The following is a 23,494-nucleotide window of genomic DNA, read 5'->3' on the forward strand; positions in this document are numbered from 1 at the left end:
TGGTTATGCTTGGTAACATTAGCACTGATTTCTCGCTTTGGACCCAAAATATGGGTGTGTGTGTGGGGGGGAGTAGCTGTCTTGTTTTAACAACAGGTGTTTATCATTTGCAAGTTTTGCTGAAAGTATCACCTGGAAGAACGTATCATTTCTTGAAGCACACCTCGTGCTGCCTGGCTTGGCATCAGCCTGTACTAGAATGCTTACAAACTTCTAATACAGGCAAGTGGCAGGCAAGAGAGGTGAATTATGTAAAATGGGAGCTGAAAGGTAAATACCAATTATTTTGAGACAGCCTAAAACCAAATCAGCTGCACTGTGCTGTCAGAAGCGACCACACATTGCTGTGGGGCTTCGCGCTGGTCGGAAATTTAAGACAAAAATATTAACGGAGCATCGATCTAAGCCCCTACGGCCTTTGCAAGAGGCCGGTGGCGCTGTGTGTGGAGAAGGGGACACGGACACCACGGCACCCCAATGCTGGCTCAGTGCAGGCTGACGGCAGGAAGCAGCTGGGCCGCGGCGGGCGGGCTGGCGGCGGCCCGGCCCGTCCCCATGGCAACGGCGAGGAGGCGGTGGCACGGAGGCAGCGGCCACCCGCCGGTCACCTGACCCGCCCTGCCGGTCACGTGATATGCTCTCCATCGACGCCATCTTGAAGCGGTGTCCGGAGGTGAGGAATTTTTAAATTTTATTTTATTGCTTTTTTCTTTAAATTATCCTATAACCGGCCCTCGGCGCCGCCGGCGCGAGCGGAGAGCGGCCCAGGGGCGGCAGCCGGCAGGGAGGGATCGGGGAGCGGCGGCGGCGTGCAGGCAGGCCCTGGAGCGACGCGTGGAGCCGAGCCCATGTGCTGAGCCTCTCTCGGGGAGCCGCCGGCTGCTGCCCGCCGCCGCCTCCTCCTCTTCTTCCTCTCTTCCTCCTTCTCCTCCTCCTCTCCCCCCCCCCCCCCCCCCCATTCTGGGCCGCGCCGGCGGCACCTGCGCGCTATCAAGCGGGGACCGCGCGGGGCTTGGCGGCACCTCGTGGGGAAAGGGAAGGGACAGCCCCTCTTTGCCCTCCCCGTTTCCCCTCGGGGTCTCGGCTCCGAGCCGCAGGTCCTGGGCTGGGGCCGCCACCTGTCGCCTATCCGGTCCCGTTCCCGTGAGGCCAGGGACTCGCGCTGCGTGGGGCAGGAATCGGGGTTCCGCACTGGCCGTCCGTCTGTACAACAGAGCACCGGTCTGCGCTAAACCTGCGCTAAACGGGGAGCGCATAACTTAACTAACGTGCATATATGTGCTGTAATTGCACAGCTGATAACTCACATGAGCTACAAGCATCCACAATCGGTGCATCTGAACATACTCTGTTTTCAGCTTTGACATAGCAGTGTTAAATGGCAGTGCCTTTCTTTTGTGGTCTTTCCTCATAGTTCGTATGCTGCTTTCAAATGAAACAGGTAAGGAAAATATTTGCCTGCTTTGCATTACTTACAAAGGGTTAAAATTACTAAGTTTGATTTAAAGTAGTGCCACATTCCTATAATTTTCCCTAAATGACTCTGAAAATATTTCAGCTTGATATTATTCCTTGAAGGGCTTCACGCAATGGCAAGTCTGCTTTCGGGGGGAGGAAGCACATTTATTTACTTTTTACAATATTATTAAACATGTTGTAGGCAGTATGAAACAAACAGCTAAATATTTTTCTATAACTAAATAGGATGGTTTTCAAACAATAGATAAGTGAAATAAAAGAAGTGGTTGAATGGAAGATCAGTCACTCTTAACTTTGTTATTGACATGTCACCCGTTTGCCACTGCAACATCTTCTATGTATAATGGGAAATATTATATGAATGGGATGTACTTTTTCCTAACCACATAGACAAGAGTTAGTCATTCAATGTACTGTACCAAGCGGGCAATAGAAATTGAAGCTGAAAATGCACGTCAAGACATCTACTGTTTCATATTAAAAAGTTAAATAGTTGGATATTTCAGTTTAATAGTAACTCTGGACACACATACATTGATTCCTGTTAGCAAGATAATACTGAACTTGAATTAAATAAGCAGGTTATTTGGTATACTCATATGTAAAATGATACTATCTTGTTTTAAATAGATTTATTTTTTAATTTGTATTTCCCCCAGTTGATTTACTATGACAGTACAATATTGATAATTTTTAATCTGCTTACATGTATCCAGTTAAAGGCATAAGGCCTTAAGTTGTTTTGTTTTCTAATTATTATGAATCCAATTACCTTAATGGCTTCTTTTATTTTTATTTTTCAATTTTAATTTAGATTTTAGCCATTACCAGGTAAATATTCTTCAAACTAACACTGCAAAATAGTAACATTGAAGACAGTAGTCTTTCCTAATAATTCAGAATTTAATAATATTTTTGCACATTCATCTAACATACATAAGCATATCAAGTGTGATGATATTAACATTGCTTACATTGATAATTGTGATTCTTCTGTAATAGATGAGATTGCTTCAATTGGACAGATCCAACTGGGAATTAAATACTAAAAACTCCCAGAGAATCCATGCATATTGGAACAACTATTTCAAGGAAATGTTCCAAATGTACTTTTCTGTGTGAATTTGTGTTTTCCAACAGGTACTGAACTTTTCAATTATAATGGACTCTATAGATAACCTCAGTAGTAAGGTGAATGGCAAATAAAGATAACTTGACTTACTCCTGCTCAGAATTTTTCTATAGATCAAAATTATGATATATGCTTTTGAAATAAAAGAAAAAAGTATAGTGGCCTTCAGACTGACAAATTTTATGATCCTGCAAATATTATCTGCGCATAAATTCAACACTCAGTAGCTCTACCAAATCCACATGGAAAATAAATCTGAGTTATTCTGAATGAATACCTTCTGAGATTTGTCTCCACTTTAAAGAAATTCTTAAAACAATTTCTATTTTAGTACAGAAATGCTATAACAACCTGATTTTTATTGGTGGAAATATTTAACTGACATTGTGGAATAATTACATGTTATTATATATACTTATTTTCTTGATAGATCAAAAAAAATCTGTATACGTGTTCAGACCTTAATGTACTGCTTACCTTAAAAATATTAAAATTACATTAAAATATTAGGGTAAGCAATGTATTATGCTTACATTCCAAAAGATGAGGAAGAAATAGTATCATAAAGTCCCATACGTTTTCTAACTAGTGTGTTTTAAATAGAAATCTGAAAATAAGAAGAAAGGCACGTCTTAAATAAACATCACTGGCTGTATCAAATAACAAGAAGAAATTCTAATTCTATTTCTTTGCTATATTCGATTAAAACAGAAATTGTATGTTCTTGTGTCCAGTAGTAACAGATTTATTTAAAAATCAAAACACCTGCAGTGCTTTACAATAAAGGCATTTCTTACAGTTTGTATTTAAATTCCAGTAAGTGTGATTTTTTTTTTATCTTCAGAACATACAGTAACTGGAAGGTGCTTCATTCATACCCTATGTGTTGCCTCAGCAAATAAGCCTGCGCATCTTCTGCTGACACTGGGCAATCCCATGAAATCTTCCAGTGTTAAAACAAAAATTTCCCCAACGTTGTTGCATCTCCTGCAATGCAAAAATAGAAATACGTTTCTTATGTTTGTCTAAACAACATTTTGAAGTAGTGCCAGCTGTAGCAACAGATCCCTGCTGCAGTTGCCTCTTTGAGAGGGCCACCCCACCAGGCCATGCAGGCATGGTTGAGGCCTAAAGCTGCCCTGAAGCGTCGTCATGGCACTTTCGTCTTTGTTCTTTCCACTGCCTACGGGAAAGTAAGGCCAGTGGTGCTTTTTATTCCTATTAATGTGCCAGAGTCAGCAAAACTATCTAGAAATACATTCTCGTTTTTAAATTACAGCTGTATACTACATCCACAAGTAGAAGAGTCCCCTCTTTTTTTGTGGGCCTTTTGGACCAGTTCTGGAAGTTCTGGTTTGGCCAATGTATTTTTCTTGAAAAAAAATAAAAATTAAAATCAAGATTTAAAAAAAAAAAAAAAGAAAAATTTGGAATAAAATTTCAAGGATAACTGATACAAGAAATACCTGTCATCTCTCTATGTTCTACATTTTAAATACAGTATAAAAATGTATATTAAATACCCATTTATGTGTATGTGTGTGTATATATATATATAGTGGAACTTGAATAGGTTATTTTCAGACATTTTTTCAGAAGTAAATTCCACTGGAAGACTTTCTGTCCAGCACCCCCATCTCTACCCCACAGCTTTGCCCACATCACAAAGTATCTTTTCATGTAAATTTATACATATTGGCTTTTAACTTAACCTCCGACACTACCACATTATTGCCTGTGGTTTATGGTTAGATATGTTTAAAGAAAGTGTAAGTGGAAATACTAACTATCTTTAGCTTTCCCTCAAACCAAACAAACAAAAAAAATGTATGAATTGATTTTCCCTACAGTTAAGGAATTATAGGAAAAGCTACAATTAGTAGCTTTTCTAGAAAATAACATTTTTAAGTATGCTTTGACATTTGAATGGTCTTTAATACAGTCAAAGTGAAGTGACTGTTGTAACTAAATACCAGAATTACTTATTTGTACTAACTTTCAAGGAAAAAAATGCTTATTTTTGTAAATTATGTTGTAAATTGACGTTTGTTTTAGGAGACATCAGTGTATCAGAGTGAGTACATCAGGAATACATTTTCGTACCATATCATGAGTTTTACACATAAATGTGCTAGGTACTATTGATTGGTTTATTTAAGTCTTTAGCATTCAAATGGTTAGACCTTGTAAAGAAAAACAATAGTTGTAACAATGCTAATCAGCTTATGCTTGAAAAATATTTATCTTGCCAATATACAACTTGGAGGCATGCAGTTAGAGGCTGTCCTGGAAGTACTCTGTCCAACTATTTTGAATAATATCTATACTAGCTACTTAGTCCTCAAAATATTTGGCTATTTAATAGCCATTCTGAAAGTTTTAATGAAGTTGGTGGCTTTGGGCTTCCTCATTTAGTAGATAAATAGTACTGGTTTGTATTTTTATTATTGTATTAATTTTAATATTTTATAAAATACTTCATCTATCCTAGATATTATGGAAGAAGGAAGCAACGTTGCAGTATTGATGCCAAGCATTGGAGAACAGGAAGCTGTACTGATTTCTGAAACAGTCATTGGCCCAACGCTGCAAGCCAGTGAAGATCAGAGGAAATGTAAAACTGATCCACTAATCCATGTTATCCAGAAGCTAAGCAAAATAGTTGAAAGTGAGAAGTCACAAAGATGCCTTTTAATAGGGAAAAAACGTTCCCATCCTAATGCTTCTGCACAGTCCTTTGAAACAGACGATCTTTGTGAAATCCCAGCTAAAGCAATTGAGCTCTCTGTTATTGCTACTAAAAAGACTGAAGAGTTACAAGCTGATTATTTTGTGACCGAATGTCTTCCCCAAAGCAAAAAAAAGGTGACATGCTACCAATGTAGTCTATGTAAGTTTCTATCACCTTCTCTCTTAATGCTACAAGAACATATAAAACAACATGGGCAGAAAAATGAAGTGATATTAATGTGCTCAGAATGTCATTTTGCTTCTAAAAACCAAGAAGAACTTGAATCTCACTTCCAAAACTACCACAAGAACGGTAGTAAAAATAGCATCCAGACAAAAATGCAGCAATGTGTAAATGGCTCAAGTTCATTTCTGCAAGGGCCAGTGGAAGGAAGTGTCAAATCAGGGACTGATCAGACAGGAAATGTGGAATCTAAAGATATAACGCAGTCTACTCATATGCCTGAAATGGGTAGGAGGAAATGGTATACTTACGAGCAGTATGGCATGTACCGGTGTTTAATCTGTCGGTACACCTGTGGTCAGCAACGAATGTTGAAAACTCACGCTTGGAAACATGCAGGTGAAGTTGATTGTTCTTATCCTATCTTTGAGGAAGAAAATGAAACTGCCAACTTGTCAGAGACAGTTGTAACTCATACACCTCACAGCATGGATGCAGTTGTTCTTTCTTTGGAAAATAATGAACTAGATATCCATGGTGAACCTACTCTTCAACTTCAGATTTGCAATTCTGAGCAACTGTCATGTAAATCGCCAGTAGGAACAAATGTAAAAGAGGAAGAGATGATAAATCAGTCTGTAGTGCATTCTCCTAGTACAGAGGTTTTAGAGGAGACTGTATCAGATACAGAACAGGATAATTTGGTAACTCATAGCCTACTTTCATCAGCACAAAAAATTATTAATTGTAGTTCAAATACAAAGGGTCACGTTAATGTAATAGTTGAACGTTTGCCAGGTGCTGAAGAAAGTGTCTTACAAAAGCCGTTCTTGATAAACACTGACATTGAAACAGAAAAAAAATTAATCTCAGAAGCATCCCACGTTACCTGTGAAGAACCTGATGAAGTTTATCATTCAGATGAAATACAAGAAGTAATAATAGGATGGAATAATACCGAGAAGAAAGAGAATGAATTAAGCCCTAATAAAAATGTAACAACTGATGAAAATGCACCTCCTGTACGAAGAAGGACAAATTCTGAATCTTTACGACTACACTCGTTAGCTGCAGAAGCTCTTGTTACAATGCCTATCAGAGCTGCAGAACTAACAAGGTCTAGCTTTAGGACTTTGACTGGGGAAGACACTGTGGTTGCAGATACAGGGCAGGGAGAGGCTGATGGCCCATGCATGGCTCATTCTAAATTGGTATCTTCGCTTAAGAATCCTTCAGAGGAGTTTAGTGGCTTAAACCAAACTGAATGTGCAATAGTTGAAATACAGAAAGAAAGGCCAGAGTTATCAGAAACACCAATTAAAATGGGCATTAGTATGTCACTACTCACTGTCATTGAAAAACTGAAGGAGAGGACAGATCAAAATGCTTCTGATGATGACATTCTGAAAGAATTACAAGACAATGCACAATGCCAAAATGCAAATGATGCAAATATTCCAGGAAGTAACCTAGTAGAATATATACCCAATGCAGATCGGCCCTACCGCTGTCGCCTCTGCCATTATAGTAGTGGTAATAAGGGCTACATAAAACAACACTTGAGAGTCCATCGTCAGAGGCAGCCCTATCAGTGTCCTATCTGTGAACACATTGCTGACAATAGTAAGGATTTAGAGAGCCACATGATCAACCACTGCAAAACAAGAATGTATCAGTGCAAACAATGTGAAGAATCCTTTCATTATAAGGTAAAGTTATTTCCTGTGCCTGTCTATAATTGCTAAATAATCTATTTTGCTACTTTTTTTTATAACTGGTGATCCCTCTTTCTAACTCGATTCAGTCTGACATCCTGGTTTCATTGTCATTATAATTGAGGATTATTGCTAGCAGCACTTTCTGAATATACCATTCAGCTATAATTACTCTGCCTTACCCAATGAAATAAACTTGCTTCTTCACATAAGTTACTTTCATGAGAACCATCTTATGGACATCTTAATATCCTGTTGTTCTGCTAACCTGTAGCAACTAAAAAAGTGGAAGCATCAGAGAACTTAATAGCAGAAACTTTAGAAGAATGCTCAGACGTGCCCACTAGTTGTGAGTGTGAGCAAAAGCAATAGTAATTGGGGGTAACGGGAGAAACTGCAAAACAGATTTTTTTTTTTTTTTTTTTTTTACTTTCTTTCTCTGTTTTTTCTTTGGGCTGGATGTTCTGTAGAACAGAGCTGAAAGATGAGTTGCCAGAGCAGAATATTGTACTTGGGCCTTTTTTTTTTTATCATCTCCATTTTAAGCACTGATACTGGTGGTGTGTGTGTTCTTCTGTACTCAGTTTAGTAGTTACAAATATAGAATACATAACAACAGTACCCAGTCTTAAAGCCGAAACTCTTTTAGGCAGTGGTAGTGCAAATTTTCCTGTATTTCCTGTTGTCTGGTCTTAGTTTGAAAAGCTATACTGGTTGGGTAGAAAGAGGCTGTCTCTCCCTCCTCCTCCTCGGGCAAGTAGAAACCACAATAACATATTCTTAAGTCACAAGGCAAAAAGAAAATTGAGCCAGTATTTACACAAGCCATCCTCTAACCTCTAATCTAACATTGCTTTTGGAGTATAATAATTCTGGAGGAAGAACTGTTTGCCACTTGTACATGAGAATGTACAAGATGGAAAGAAGGAAGAAGGGGGAAGAAGGAAATAGGGAAAAGAAAAAGCTTGAAAATCATTTGATTTGAAAAGTGAAAAAAGTGAAAGTCAACATGACACATTACAGTTACAGATAATATGTAATGTATATAGTCATTTTTCTAGTGAATAGGTTTTTTTAAATTAACAAAAATCACAATCATATCAGTCATTTTCATCAATCGTTTATGTTATTAATTAATGTTATGTATTTTGTTTTGTTTCTAGTAAAACTAACTGAGGGATAATCTGTATATATGCTAATGTATGTTGTATAACAGTTGTCATTAAAAGTTGAGTATCAATGTCATAAATTACTGCAGTGTCTGAAGTGACCAGTGAATGTTTGTAATGTATATTTAAACATGGGCAATTGTTTTTTCAGAGCCAACTGCGAAATCATCAGAGAGAACAACACAGTCTTCCAGATATCTTTTCAACAGCCACATCTAACAAACTAATTGTTTCAAATGACGTAGATGAAAGAGAAGGTACTGTTTATATTTTTACTTAAGACTACAAAAAATCATTCATAAAACGACTTGTTTGCTATACTTGCAGGCTTACTGTTTTTAAGATCCCTTTCAGGCCAAAATGTTTTCACATCTATCCCTAACCTAAATGCATGGCCTTTTCAGTGTGCAAACTTACCATAAATGATCAGTTTTGAGATCTCTTACTGACAGTTATTAGTAGGTAAGACATTCTTTGCACATTTAATCAGATCCTCTATTTCTTCTTTTTGAAAAACAATTTAAGTATTTACAGATAATAAATGGTATGGAGTATAACTCAGCATTTTTAAGAAAAAAAAATCTTTTTTATCTTTCCTTCAGCAGCTATAGTATTTTCCAGATTTCCTAGAGTAAACAAAATAACGCCCTTTTTTTAAACTAATTGTGGTAACACAGTTTTCTATCAGCATATACATACAATACAGTCTATTCTGCGACTAGAAGTTTGTTTAATTACAGTAATGTCCAAAATGAGTCATTTGTTTTAGTCCTGGAGAGGAAAATGTAGAACATTTTAAAAATGCAAGCTATATATGTAATATATAGTCACCAGGTATAGTCACCAGGGTAACCATAGGTATGCATTTCTTAAATGTTTGGTTAACTGCGTATCTGCTTATAATTTAATAGTGTTCTTAAGAAAAACAAACTTGATTTGTAAAGGTAGTGAAATAGGAAGAAAATAGCTAATCCTTGAAGTTAAGGGAAATGTGGTCCTAAAATCCTTTCAGTACTCTGGAGGCCCAGTATCTAATGTTATAACTTCAATGCATCCTCTTTTCTGTTTAGATAAAGCTCCTGAAAATATTTACAAAGCTTTTATAGGCAGAACTGTAGTTTTTTTGTACTTAGCAATTTTAGAGCACTGTTGAAAAATGCTAGTAATTATATCACCTCTGAACAACTGTGAGCTAAAATATTTCACATTTTGCGTTCATAGCTCTCTTCTGTCCTAACTATGTCTCTTGTTTGTTTATATAGCAAAATGTGTACTATAATAGTACTTAGATTGCAGTTGAAATATCTGGGTTCTACTCTCACCTCGTTGACATTAGCACAGCTACTTGTGAAGAAAGGTACTAAGCAGCATGAGCCAGGTGGATGGCTTGAACCATTAACAATTTGTCCAAAGCAACATGGTACACATCAGAATAAAGTGAGATCCTTAACTCCTGACTGATCCTTAACTCTTGTTCTGCTAGCTCACACTGCCTCTTTTTTTGGCTTTCAGCCTACATGATGGAAAATTAAAAGTTAATTGCCTTACTAGCCTCAGGTAGAATGACCCTTCCCAGCTCCTTTTTGCTCTCATCAATGCAGAAGACATTAAGACATTTAAATTCAGGAAATTGTTCTGTAGTGCTTATTACATCCATAAGACCTAAGCTTCAGATAACCATCTGAATTCCAGGGGAGCAGAAAAAAGGCTAGGGAGAGTCTGCTGGTAGTGAGAACATTAAGTATTTTTTTTTTCCTTCGGAAGAAATAGCATAAATGCAAGAGAAGTGATAGGAAACACATTGTGAGTTTAGCTGGTTACAAATATATGGTAGCACAGCTTGGATTAGTAGTTCTGACACTGTTTTGACTATTTTAAACCAAGATTTTTTAAAGATGACCTAATAAAGCAGTAAGTACTTTGAGATGCCTGAAACATATCAGACTTGTGAATACTGTACCTTTTGAGCTAAAGTCCTTCTAAGGTGACTGAAAATCAAGATAGCTAGCTGCTTTTGAAAATACTACATTTTAAAAGGTGTTGTTAGATGTTATATTCTGACCTGGTAACTTAACTTCCACAAAGGAGGAACCTCTGTTTGTGAAAACTACCTGCCTTCAATTTAAAAGTATTTTGTGCTCATTACTATCTTATAAAAGTGTTACATCCAGGCACCTTAATTAAATGTTTACCCCACATGAAATTCAGTAATGTGATTTGAATGAAAACAGTTCTCCTTTTAAACTTTTATTAACTCATACTTTGGAATGCTTAAATTATTTCAGAACCAATTTATAATCAAATTGCAACACCACTGCAGTACAGCAATCTCTTGTCAAACAGATGTCATCCCTATAAAGCAACACAGAACAAAGAAGTTTATGGCATAGCATCTGTTTATGTGAAAGATGCCTGAGCTGGAACAGTTTCATTTCTTGTTTATGAAATAGTTAGTCCTAAAAGTCTCTTTATTCATCATGGTTGTACTATAAATTAAAAGAGAGCATTATGACACTGGATATGATTGGATTGTAAATGTCTAATAATGAAGGACTAGGGTAATAAGCAGAATTACAGGAGCACCTGTTACTGCTGCGAGAATAAAGATCTGTCATTTCCATGTTCACTTTTAAGAGACCTAATGTCCTCAATCCAGAAAGCAAAAAACCCCCACAACCTCAACAAATAAGCTGTTGGAGGAGGCAGGGGACATGACTGCTATTTCACTGCGGCTAGAGATTATATGTGTTACATAATTCATGTGCATTTTGTTGAAAGGCTAAATCTAATGTAGTGATTGATATAAATAATTGCTCCTAAGTATGTGTTACTGGGTGGTTAGCCACTTACAACTGTGCAATAGATAATATGTTTGCATAACATTAAAAATCTCATTAGATACTGTTTGTTTTAAGCAGCCTGCCCAATAAAATGCCAAATTCATAACAGAAAATACATTGAGAAAAGGTTTATACTAAAGTTGCAGAATTTAAGGAGGAAAACCCATTCAGGTGGAGCATGCAATAGCCCAACCTTCACAAAACCCATGCTCTACCAAAGATCTGCAGCCCAGTGTCTTTGTGTTCATTTGCGTTCTGCATAAATATATATTCATAAAAGAATAACTACAGAAATGTAAACTCTGATGTCTCCAAGGGTGAAATTAAGATTATTTTTTTAATATGAATTAAAGATTTTTTAACAGTAGTAAATTTTAAAAAGCTATATGAGCATATAGTAGGAAAAATTCTGATATATTTTCCTTTAAAAACTTTAAGGTTGAACTGCAAATGGCTTGACTGTTCAGTCAGCGAACAAGAACTTGATGTAACGTTGAAATGAACTCGAGCACCTACCTTACTTGCTCTTCAAAAAGGAAAAATCTAAAAACTTCAACTAGTGAAGAGGTTAGATGCAGAAAGCAAGACCTTAGATTTTAATTAAATGTTTCTTTTGACAGTAGTCAAAGTAGTTTTGATTTAAGCAGCTCCAGTTTGTTATTCCTTTGTGTTTCTGCTGTTAACCTCATTTGAAGAGTGCATGAAAGCTGCTGTATGATGGGCTGGAGTCGGAAAATGACCTGCATAAAAAATACCATCCCTGCTCTTAAATATTCATATTTTAACCCAGATCAGTTACATTATTCAGTGAGGGAGCAGGAATAGGGCTGTTAAAGTCTACACAGTCACACCCCAAAAATGTTCGAACTGTGCACTTGTGAGCACAGATTTTCCTATGTTAAATTACTCATTAGCCTTTGTCTCTGCAACCATTAATTTTTCAAGAGTCTCTTTTATTCTGGAAGGAAAAATGATTTTTGTCGCTATTTCTTTTCAGTAATTTGGAGACGTTCCAAATTATTTCTTTATACATCTGGTCAGTATTTTTTTTTTAGTGGTTTGATTTTTGTTGTTGTTTTTGTTTTTTGGGATCATCTCAGATCCTTCTGAAAATGGCTGTGAATGTAGTGAGACTACAGTTAGAAACTTCTTTCTCAGTGCCCATCTTCTCATTTGATTCATTCTACAAAGCAGTGAAAAGTGCTGGGTTCAGCAGTTCCCACGTTTTTTCACCTTTTGCTGTAACTCAGGATTTTGACTCAACTGAAAGAAGGGAAGAGTTCATAGAAAGAATGTGTCTTCCTAAAATTTTAGTATTTCCAGTAGAAAGTAGGGCAAATGCAGAACAGCATGGTAAATAAAATGTACCTTTATTATCTCTATGTCTATTGCCAGTTTGCTCCAGATACTAAAGTATTACTTTTAAGTGTTAATTCATGTTTCATAATTCAGCTGTGCTGAAATTATCATCTGAGAACTGACAATGATGGATTCAACTGTCTAAAACGTCGTGTTTTTTCATATAGGAAATAAGTCTTCACTTCAGAAACTGCATAGATGTGATGTATGTGACTACACAAGTACAACTTATGTTGGTGTACGAAATCACAGACGAATTCATAACTCTGATAAGCCATATAGGTAAGAATCTTAATTATTGCTAACTAATGCTAGGCTCTTAGTCTGCTTGTTTTAATGCAATTTTGAAGATATATTAAAGAATGTTAATACTATAATTTTACTGAAAATTTGAAGGAGCCATGCTTTCTGTTTGACTCAAGCTTATGTAATTAAGATTTCCTAGTGTCTCCAGGATGCATCGTATGTGAAAACTGCTGGTTTTCAGTTTCAAGCATCCAGATGTGGAAAGGGAAATAATTACCTTGTAATATTGAACTTTGGCCAACAGCAATAATTTATTTAGCAGATTCATTAAATACTTCATTTTATTTTGGATTTACCTTATTGCAAAGTGTTCTCCATTGTCATATTGCTACTTTTAAAGCTTTGTTTCAAAGCAGCAAGGTAAACAGCAAGATTCACATTCCTTAATGAAGGAAGGAGGAGGAGTCAAGGTACATCCATAAAGACTTGGCTTCTGCAGTTTCACAAATTGCTGCCCTTTGTCCTGTCCCCTTACCTTTTTTACAGGTTTCAAACAATATTAATACATTTAGGATCAAATTTTATAGCTTTTGTAGATGGGTGTTACATGGATTTATAGAGAAACTTGGATATCTAGAATTACATTTAGTACTACAGGTTCTCAGCAGAAAAAGTAAATCATGCATTTTTCTACTGGTTGCTGTATAAATTCCTGCCATTTCAATCTGTGCTCATTCATGTCTGGATCTCTGTCCCTCTCTAGTGGCTAGAAATAGATCTGAGTTAATGCAATTTTTGAGCTAATAAACTTCCGTCTTTTTAATGCAAATTCTGGAAACTCATCTTAACACATTGAAATGCTTAACTGAGCCAGTAAATTTCTCTTTTGGCTAAAAAAAACAAACAACAACAACCACAGGACATGTTGTATTTTGATTTATGCATTATAACAATATCCATTATCACTAGCAAAAATTTGCAAGATGTTTGCTCTGAAAGCAAATTTGGAATACAAATAGATTTTTTTTTCTTCTCAGAATCTTCCCTATTTCCATTATTTTCCATTATTTGTTAACTTAGTCTGGTTGGAACAGCAGATACTGTAGTATCATGGTATTTTGGTATTTGGTAGCTTTCTGAATTAGTGTTAGCCCACTCTGTTTGATTTAGGAACCTTTGAAAGTTTTCCACTGATGATACAGACTGCTGCTTACTAAATTTAAGCCTACTGATCCAGCTTGCTTTTCTTATTATTTATGCATGAGTCCTTTAGACACATCTGCAGACCTGGTAGGATACTCAAGACACAGCTTAAAAACCGTAAAGATCCAGTATTTATGGTATTTTTTTCTTTTGAAAGATGTATTCCTCAAGCCTTTCTGCTAGATCAGACAGAAACCTACATGGTAGTGATTTTCACACTCATAAAGGTATTTTATTATTTGTTTAACAAAAATTGCTGGAAATTAAACTGTATAGCCTCTAATGATTCATTTGTATTGATTTGATACCTTCTGGAGTTTAATACTACACAAATCCTTTCAAAAATAAAGTTAGTAACCTCTAGTTAAATATCCTGCAATCTCAACCTTTTTCACTCTGTAGACCAGACTTAGTAAATGTTGGACATTTTGCCTTTTCAAAAAAGAGACAATTAAAATCCTGATAAATATGCAAAGGTTTAGCTGATCTTGATGGCTTCCATTAGATCTGTTCTAGTATGTTATATGGTAGTATACTGATACTTATGCATACCTTAGTATTTTGTGTAATATTCTGGGGTCCAAATCCAGGGATCTCGATCTAGGATCTCATCTATATTGTTTTTAGACAATGATACCATGAAAAAAGTCAAAAAAAATAAAAATTTAGACAGCATGATGAAACTCACTTGTCTTAGGGCACTCGAATCTAAACGTGTTGATCTTGTCCCTGACTTACTTCAGCTATAATGCTCTGAAACTTAGATGTTTTATTACTTAATAGATAGTTTGGCATTTAAAATGTCATGAGAAATGCCTGTTGCATTAAGCAGAACACATATTCTTAAGGAACAAGACTCACTTCTAAGTACACTGTCTCCCCTATAGCTTTTATGGCCATATTCTGCCTTTGCGTAACATAGCCAAGCAATCTACATCACAGCTACTTTAAGAGCATCCCTTACAGATCATGAGGCATACCAGCTTCAGTAGAGGTGCACAAGGTAGATGTAAGGATGGACCATGGTCAGTATTCATAGTGATTCTAGCTCAAAGTTGGAGTCTTCTTTGGAGTGCAAAAGGTTCTCATGGTCCAAAAATTGAAAGTTAGATGTCATCACTTGGACTTCTGTAAATATTGTTAGCCTTTAATTGTGGTCTTTCCAGATACCTCTGCTTTCTCTTAGATTTTATTTCTGGAAGTGTTAGTAGTTAATTGTCAGATTAGTTTACTTCTTGTTGTCTCTTTAGATGTCGAGTATGTGACTTCGCCACCACAAATATGAATAGCTTGAAATGTCATATGAGGCGCCACCCCCAGGAGCATCAGGCAGTGCAGCTAATGGAACAGTACAAGTATGTAACAGTTCTGATTTAGCAAAAAGCTATGATAGCAGTGGTTTTGTTGTGTTAAGATATAAAGCAGAGTTTAGATTCTATTTTTTTCCCTTCTATATTCATTCTTTCTTCCAGTGACTTTTTTTTTTTTGAAAGGGAGAGAGAAAGGGAAAAAGATTTGATGTGGTGTTCCCAGGTGATAATTATGCTAGCTAATTAAATAGGTCCATGGCATCCCTCTGGTACAGTATTCCACTCTCTCTTTCCAAAATGGGGTGGTTGTATATAAAATGCCTATTGCAAGAGGTTTCTGGACCATGTTAATTGCCAAAGTATGGCTGGAATTGTTTAGGAGAATGTATGTGCCAAAACCATGCCGGGGCACTTCTAACAGTGTAACAATATAGATTGTTAAATTCCAGCACCCAGGAATGTTCTCTGGCTTTGTTTAATACCCTAGCCTAGGCACAGCCTTAGTATATACACATTAGTTAGAATCCAGATTGGAATCACACTGCCCTAGTTAAGAGTGAGTATGAATAGTCATTATGTTTAACTGATGAGTGTATTTTTTAGTCTGTCCATACATGTTTACATACATAGAGAGAGAGAAAGAGAGAAAATTGATGTACTTCAAAAAAAGAGACTGTCATTAAAAAGGGTTAGGTCACTCAACTGTTGCTTCATTCACTGTGTACCAATCCACTGACCAAGCTGTGCTAGTAGTGCAGAAAAATTATATAGCATCATATAATAAAAGACTAGTGGAATACATGTGCATACAGAACAGAATTAAGATTATTTTTTGACTCTTGTGTTTTGCAAAAACTCACTGTGACCTAATTTTATCTGTAAATGAATGATAAGGTCTGCCTTTTATTTTTAATGATGGCATTGTTTTGAAAAGGTCTTATTTGAAATACTAAGAATCTCAATCTGAGGGTGAGCTTGCCTATTTTTGAAAACATCCATTTTCCAGACTCCAAATCAGAAGGAAGAGGAAAAAATAGAGTAGTACATTCCAAATCACGTAATAGAGACAAGTAAGCTAGGCGGCCATGCCAGTTGTTCCCCAGCAGGACAGAATTATCTCACTACATAAGGAAGGCAGTCTACCATTGTAATTTTTAAACGCTGTTTTATGCGGGCCTTCTTGTGTTTCCACGTCCTATTTCTGAAGAAGTCTTTCTTACAAATTTACAAAAACTTACTAGTATAGTAGTAATTTTAATAGACTTATCGTAATACAACTTAACAGGGGATCCCATTGCTTGGGTAGAAATCATCTCATTCTCATTGACAAATGAATGAGATAGACTGAGATGCATTCCTAACTATAATTTGTTGGAAACAGTACACCTTCAGTATCTGGAAAAATTTGATCCTGGTCTTCTCTGTGTGATTTGAGAAACTTCCTAAGTAGCTAAGCAAAGCAGCTTCCTTGTCCAAGAGACGATGAGCTACCGCATCTTTACCCTGAGTACTGTTCAGATCCAGAGTGATGATATACAGTATCACTCATCTCCTTCATGCTGAAATAACTAATTTATCAACTCAGAAAACACTTACTAAAAAAAAAACAAACTCCTCCATTGTATGTTCATGTATGAGAAAAGTCCTGTGGGATTTGATCAGTCATATTATTTGTCTGTAAATATACAATATGTCTATGTAAATGGAATTCATTTTTTGATGCTTTTGAACTATCCAATCAAATTCTAGCAGAGGAAGAAACATTTTGTGTTCGGTTCTGAATTCTGCTATGTATTTATCTGAGTGTCATAGTAGTCTGAATTTGCAACTGTTTTTAGAAAAGGGATTGGACTATTGGGAGAAAGAGAGAAAGAAGTACCGAAGTATTACCTTTATTAAACATTCTCAGTTGCATTTAATTAAGTATGGGCTAAAATCTTGTTCCTACAAGAGGTAATTGGGATTGCGTACATAAAGGCCTTACTTCCTAAACACTAGGAGTGTAAATTAAATTTAATGGGACAAAAAATTACTTCTCAAACTTGAAAAGCATTTCTCAAACCATTTTTCTTGAAAAGATCAAGCATAGCTTAATAATTAGGATTACTTAGGCTGTTTTTTTCTCCAGAATTTTATGTATAAAATTCAAACTTAGTTGAAGAACAAGTCAGTATATATATGTTGTTCTTCACTGTATAAGTCAGTGTTTTATAGGGAGATAGAAGATTAAGCCTTCTAGTACCTCAGGCTGCTGGAAAATTCTATGGACAAAATTATCTGTCTGAGTCTCGATCTGCAATTGTTTTCAAAACCTGGCTGGACACTGTATGGGAAACTGCTCTAGCTGATCCTGCTTGAACAGCTGGGTTGGACTAGGTAATCTCAAGAGGTCCCTTCCACCTTCGATGATTCTGTGATCCTCAAATACACTAATGTATGCTACAGCAAGAAAGGCTTTATTAGTTCCGTTAAAATTAGCACTGCTAATTATACAGCACCTCCTTGGTTCAGAACAATGGCGAAGAGAGCTCCCCACCTGGCTGCCAGATACCACGCAGACATCTCCATGTTTCTGAACTATTGTATATTTGAAGTATTTAAACAGTTTTATCAGGCCAACATATAAGATTTCAGTTAAATTATTTAAGAAGTCAGAAGAGCCAATTTTAAGTTCTCAGACTGTATAAATAGTCTTAAATTTTGGAATAACATTTTACAAACTTTTTTGACCTAGTTATGAAACTGAACAGGGCAACTAAGAAGAAGATTGACTTGTGTCTTCCTGTTCACTCATCCTTTTGGAAGAAGTAGTGAATTAGTACAATAGTAAAACTTAACTTTTAAATGCATCTCTTCCCCACATCTTTTCTCTAGATGTTCTCTCTGTGGATATGTATGTAGCCATCCTCCATCCCTGAAGTCCCACATGTGGAAACATGCAAGTGACCAAAACTATAACTATGAACAAGTGAACAAGGCTATTAACGATGCAATTTTGCAAAGTAGCAGGTATGTCTTATCTATTTTCAAGTCCTATTACCTAGAATTTTCAAAGGAGCCACCTCTGATCCAAAGTACAATTCCTGTCAAAAAGCAACAGCTGTGCATTTTGATAGTTGTTTCTTTTATTATTATTTCAGGTTTCAAGGACAGCTTCCTGACAAAACCTTATTGGAAGGCACAGATGAAAGTACAGTACCTATACTAGGAAGTTCAGACAACCTGGTGTCTTTTACAGAGTCTATTAACCAGACTAATAATGAAATTTCAGGTTCTGATGAAAATAAAAAACCTAACTTGATGAATACCTCATGTGGTTTAGAAAAGAACTCCACTCTACCCTATCTTGGCACAGAATACTGTGTTCTTCTCTTCTGCTGCTGCATTTGTGGTTTTGAGTCTACCAATAAAGAAAATCTGCTGGATCATATGAAAGAACATGAGGGTGAAATCATAAACATCATCCTAAATAAGGACAACAGCACAAATCAGAGCACAAACTAGGTGAAGCATTAAGTTAAAGAGGGGGTTTCCTAGAGTAAATATTTTCTATCTTTATTAATTTTGCCTGAGAAACTTGGTAAAGAGAAGAATTGCAAGCAAAACTTGCTGATTTCCCATTCTAAGTCCTTGTTTCAATAAGAATACAAATTTTTAACTAGGGACCGATGAATCATTTTAGAGATAAATATCAGGAGTAGGGAATAGAATGATCCATTTTAACCTGTTATTTCTCTGTATGGTGCCAAGAATGTGGGATTGTTGCTTTTTTCTTTCCTTTTACTGTCAGGCACTAGTCAGTAATAATGCATTAGTACAGTATATTAAAACCTAAAGGCATGAAAGCTTTGTATCAACTTTGTTGATCAGCTTTGTTGCTTTCCAAATAGTTACGCAAGAATGTTTTTACCCTCTTTTTTGAAGATGGCAACTTACCAAATAGAAATTTTGCAACATGATTTCATCAAACTGAGCCTGGATTCTGGAAGGTAGAGAGAGGGGAGATAAGGGCATGTATGTGCTTGCATGCACGTGTATGTGTATTCCCAATCTATTTTTAAGACCTTACAAACTCCAGGTTATCTTTCAAAAAGGAGTGGTATCCTATCTGTTGATTTAGAGCACCAGGAGCTGAGTAAACTAGAAGTATTTCGCTAATAACTGTTTCTCTGATTGGATCTTAACTAAAAGATGGTATCTTTTAATTGATAGTGTGTAAAAGATTCTTCATAATAATGGCCTGTTGTTTCTTAAAGGCTTTCTTAACACATTCAGCAGAACTATTTAAGAAAAAGAAAAATAATAATTAAAAAAAAACCTAAACTAAACCTCCAAAACAAATCACCTCATATGTCACTATTAACTTGCGGTGATTTCAGTACATAGGAGCACTGTTTTTTAATGAGAACAAGGTACTAACAGTAATTGCCACAAAGATATTTTTAAATCTATATAGATTCCTAAGGATGCAGATGAGGAAGGAAGGGGATTTTGAGAAATGCCTACATGTTTTGGAGTTCCTTGAAAATCGCACCGGCTGTCTAAATTTCCCACTTGTGTGGCAGGGTTGTAACTGCAGATATAATTCACAGAAGGATAATCATAGTAATGTTCCTATAGAAAGTTATATTTCAAAAAATAAAATATGGAAACCATATTTTAAGCAAAATCATCAAAAACAGTCACTTGTAGAATAAATTTTACTAATGTATATAATACAGGCTCATAAGGGGAATTAGGGATTACTTTGTTTTCTAAAAAACAGATAGAAATCTCTCCCTTGTAAAGCACTGTAAAACTACAGTGCTTTCTTTTTGTGTGTGTGTGTTACAGCAGTTTGCAGAAGACAACATTCATCTACAACTCAGTTGGAAATATTTTATACAGGCTAATTACCTGGCAGCTTTGTTGAGGTCATTCATAAAGTTGGCTACTTAAATTGTTTGAAATATACACTTCAATCTAGAGAAGCAGTAGCACTTCCAAAGAAACCCTTTTGTAACCTAATTTAAGCTTTCTAGTGTGGCCATTTATTTCTGCTTTAAAGAATGGCAGTTGCACAGAAGCATACCTAGTTCCTGACGTCGGAATGCAGTTACCTGATTTTTTAGAAGCTCGTTACTTAAAAAATGACTTTTAGAAAAATAGTGTTTTACATTTATTTCATATTTATACATTTCCGCTAGCAGAAATGAGCTAGAACAGTAAGTCTAAGAAGGTGGTATGTGTAGCATACACTCTGTTGTGCATTGCTGACTGTAAGTGGCGAACAGGAAGAGAAGCAAACAAGTCTGGTTACTACTTTATGAAGCAGCACAAAATCTAAATGTCAGTGTAAAAGGCACTAAGATTCCACGTACATTCAGCAATTTTTGTTGTTAAGTGGTTTCCTTAACTTGTTCTTTAAGTTAAATATCTGCAGGTTTTTTTCATATATAAATTGGTATCAGAAAGTACGCATTTTACTTTAAAAATCGATATAATGTCAAAGCATTTTTGTGTCATATTTGAGATATTTTAAATACAGACTTGTATTTTCAGTTAAAAGTTATTTTTATCAAAAGAAAAATCTATTTGTAGAAATATTAAACAAGATTTATTCACATCTCAAAATCAATTAGAGATAGTAAACTTCTAATGGGATATTCATACTGTCTTATTGACACCGGTATTTTATCTATAGATATAGAATTCAGTATAGAATTCATACGAAAGTGGTAAACTATTTGCAGCATATCTGATCTTCTTCATTCAGAGATCCTATTTGTTGAAAAAATTAAAGGTATGAAGAGATCCACAGTAACGTTAAACTACCAGCCAGCATTCACAGAAACAGTATTTTGCCATATCCTTATTTTTGCATAAAGGGATAATTATTTTAACATTGCTCTGCTAGCAAAAGAAAAGAAAGGTGAAAAACTTGCATTCATAAGCTAAAAAGAAGATGGCAGTGAACCAAGACTTAAAAAGCAAGTAGCTTTCAATCAAAGTTAACAATTCTGGTGTATATGTTTGCAGCGTTAAATATAATGCACCGAGACTGACAGTAATGGGATTCCTAAGCAGGATGTATCTATTTACATCTGCTCTTTGCCATCTCGTTGCTTTTTTCTGCTTTGACCATGTGTTACTATAAAATAGTATAAAGTTAGTTACCTCTAAAAACTGTTATCAGTCCTATCAAATGCCAACAAATAATTCTTTCCCATATGCACAGAGGTATTTTTAACCATCTCCATGCTGCTTGCCATTAGTTACCCACTCACAGTTCCCATGGCCTTTATCAGAAGTTCTGCATGTGAAGTAGTTACAGGCTTAGTTTCTGAAAGCAAAGTATTTCTCAGGTTATCTGCTTTAGAAAGTGTATGGTTGGCTTAGTTGCATGTTATATAAGGGTTTTTCAAGCACATTTCAAAGTCACTAACTCTGCAGTCTCCCCCTTTCTTTAAGTTTTTAACATATTTTCAGATCTTCTGTCACAGCACTATGAGCTGATCAGCTATGTCACTTGCTGTTTGTTTTAATTAAGAGTTTGGTCCATGATATGAACTGTAACTTGCAGCTTTGATTTTAAAAGCCTATACTTCTACTAAAGAGAAAACTTCATACTAGACAATACCAATAAATAGGTGCGTATTTCATCTTTCTGATTTATGCTTGGCCTGGAAAAATAAAGTGGGATTCAGTCAGAGTTATTGTATTTTCCTCTTTCAGAAGCACTTATTTAATCATTTTTAAAAATGTACAGTTGGTGCTGAAAGTAACATTTGTTAAGATATATTTAATAGAAATTTACATTTGCATTTGATATTCATGGACATGGGTACGTGTATTTTTTTAAGAAAAGGTATTGTAACACTATGGCACTGCTTTTATAGCCAAAGTACAAAAAATTTAGAAAACTGACATGTAAAGAGTACAGTTAATTCTGATACTGTATCTTATTAAATAGGATGACTTCCATTTTATAAAATTATCCAGCACATTAAGCTGCATGCCTTAAGCTCTCTCTAGGATTGTGTTCCTGATAGATGACTGTTTGGAACTATGAAGCAAAGTCTGTAGTACTACTTTAACTACCTTCTGAAATACTGTACAATGTTAGAATAATTTATTTTGCTTTACAGGAGTTTGTCACGTATTGACTTTAATAATGTATTTTGGTAATAAACTTTTTTTGTTAAACGCTTTAGTCACTTTTATTTGACCTGCATGAAATAGGGTTATGAATACAGAAAACAGAGACATGAACCAGTGTTTAGAGACGGGAATCTGTTTATATCAAAAAGTACTTGAAATACTTTACTGCCATTTCACACTCTTGTATCAAAATACTAGTTAATCATGTTAATACAAGTTTTGTAAAAGTAATGGTAGTGATGAAATATGAGACTATTAAAACAAGTTCTGAATACAAGGAAGCCTGCATGCAGTTACAGTGGAACAATGCTGAAGGACAGAACTGTGTCCTCAAAATTCACAATTAAGCTAGTGAGAATTTTATCCCTAATTTAAATGGAGTGAAAGCCTTACATAGCTTTTTTCAAGTGACCGACTCATGCTTATCCATCATGTAAGCTAAATCTTGCAACCTAATTTTAAATACACACTACATTTCTTGGCCTCGCTGGAGTTTTGCTTCCCATCTTTTTCTAAAAAATGGAACCAAAATTAAAAAAAAAAAAAAAACAGTTCTAACTGCTACTGCTGGCAAAGGAGATAAAGTACCACCAGAGTGTCCATTCCTGGTATTATCTGGCTTACACTGACATAGACAGGTTATCTTCTTTTACTTTGTTGTTACTGTTATGGCCCTGGGCCAAATACCTTACAGTAAAAAAGCTGGAACTGCAAATGGGTTTAGATGCTACGCTACAATACACTGCACTGTTGTGCAGCTTTATCTCATTTTCTCTAATGTAAAACCTGGAGAAAAAAAAGTCTCTGTAGCAGGACATGGCATCCGGGTATTATCCTAATCCCTGGGCTGAAATACCGTGCTCCCTTTGCCTTAATACAACAGAAGAGCCTCAGCAGAAATTACTCCCCCTACCAGGGGGGAAAATAACCTCAGCAGAAGTTATTTCCCCCTAAGCATCCTGCTCCTGCGATCCCGCTGGTTTCCCG

The 23,494-nt window shown here is 35.9% G+C and overlaps 1 protein-coding gene across 5 annotated transcripts; it reads left to right on the top strand.

Annotated features, from left to right (window-relative positions):
• The first annotated feature begins 225 nt into the window (after nucleotides 1–225).
• Nucleotides 226–22,552, top strand: ZNF507 (zinc finger protein 507). 5 transcript variants are annotated; one of them, XR_013938285.1, is made up of 8 exons: nucleotides 226–673; nucleotides 1,415–1,441; nucleotides 5,103–7,234; nucleotides 8,561–8,666; nucleotides 12,776–12,890; nucleotides 14,215–14,284; nucleotides 15,308–15,412; nucleotides 18,242–18,376. XR_013938285.1 is itself a non-coding variant. In XM_080552284.1 (8 exons), exons 2-8 carry the CDS (start codon nucleotides 1,420–1,422, stop codon nucleotides 18,869–18,871), a joined length of 2,979 nt encoding a protein of 992 aa, XP_080408410.1. In that variant the 5' UTR covers nucleotides 233–673; nucleotides 1,415–1,419; the 3' UTR covers nucleotides 18,872–22,552. The 5 variants fall into 5 exon arrangements, 4 of the variants coding, with proteins under 4 accessions (XP_080408412.1, XP_080408410.1, XP_080408411.1 ...); XM_080552284.1 differs by lacking the exon at nucleotides 14,215–14,284 and adding an exon at nucleotides 18,508–22,552 and having other exon boundaries at nucleotides 233–673; XM_080552286.1 differs by lacking the exons at nucleotides 14,215–14,284; nucleotides 15,308–15,412 and adding an exon at nucleotides 18,508–22,552 and having other exon boundaries at nucleotides 232–673.
• Nucleotides 22,553–23,494: the final 942 nt, after the last annotated feature.

Source organism: Anser brachyrhynchus (genome assembly GCF_964034855.1).
Source record: "Anser brachyrhynchus genome assembly, chromosome: 12".
NCBI lineage: Eukaryota > Metazoa > Chordata > Aves > Anseriformes > Anatidae > Anser > Anser brachyrhynchus.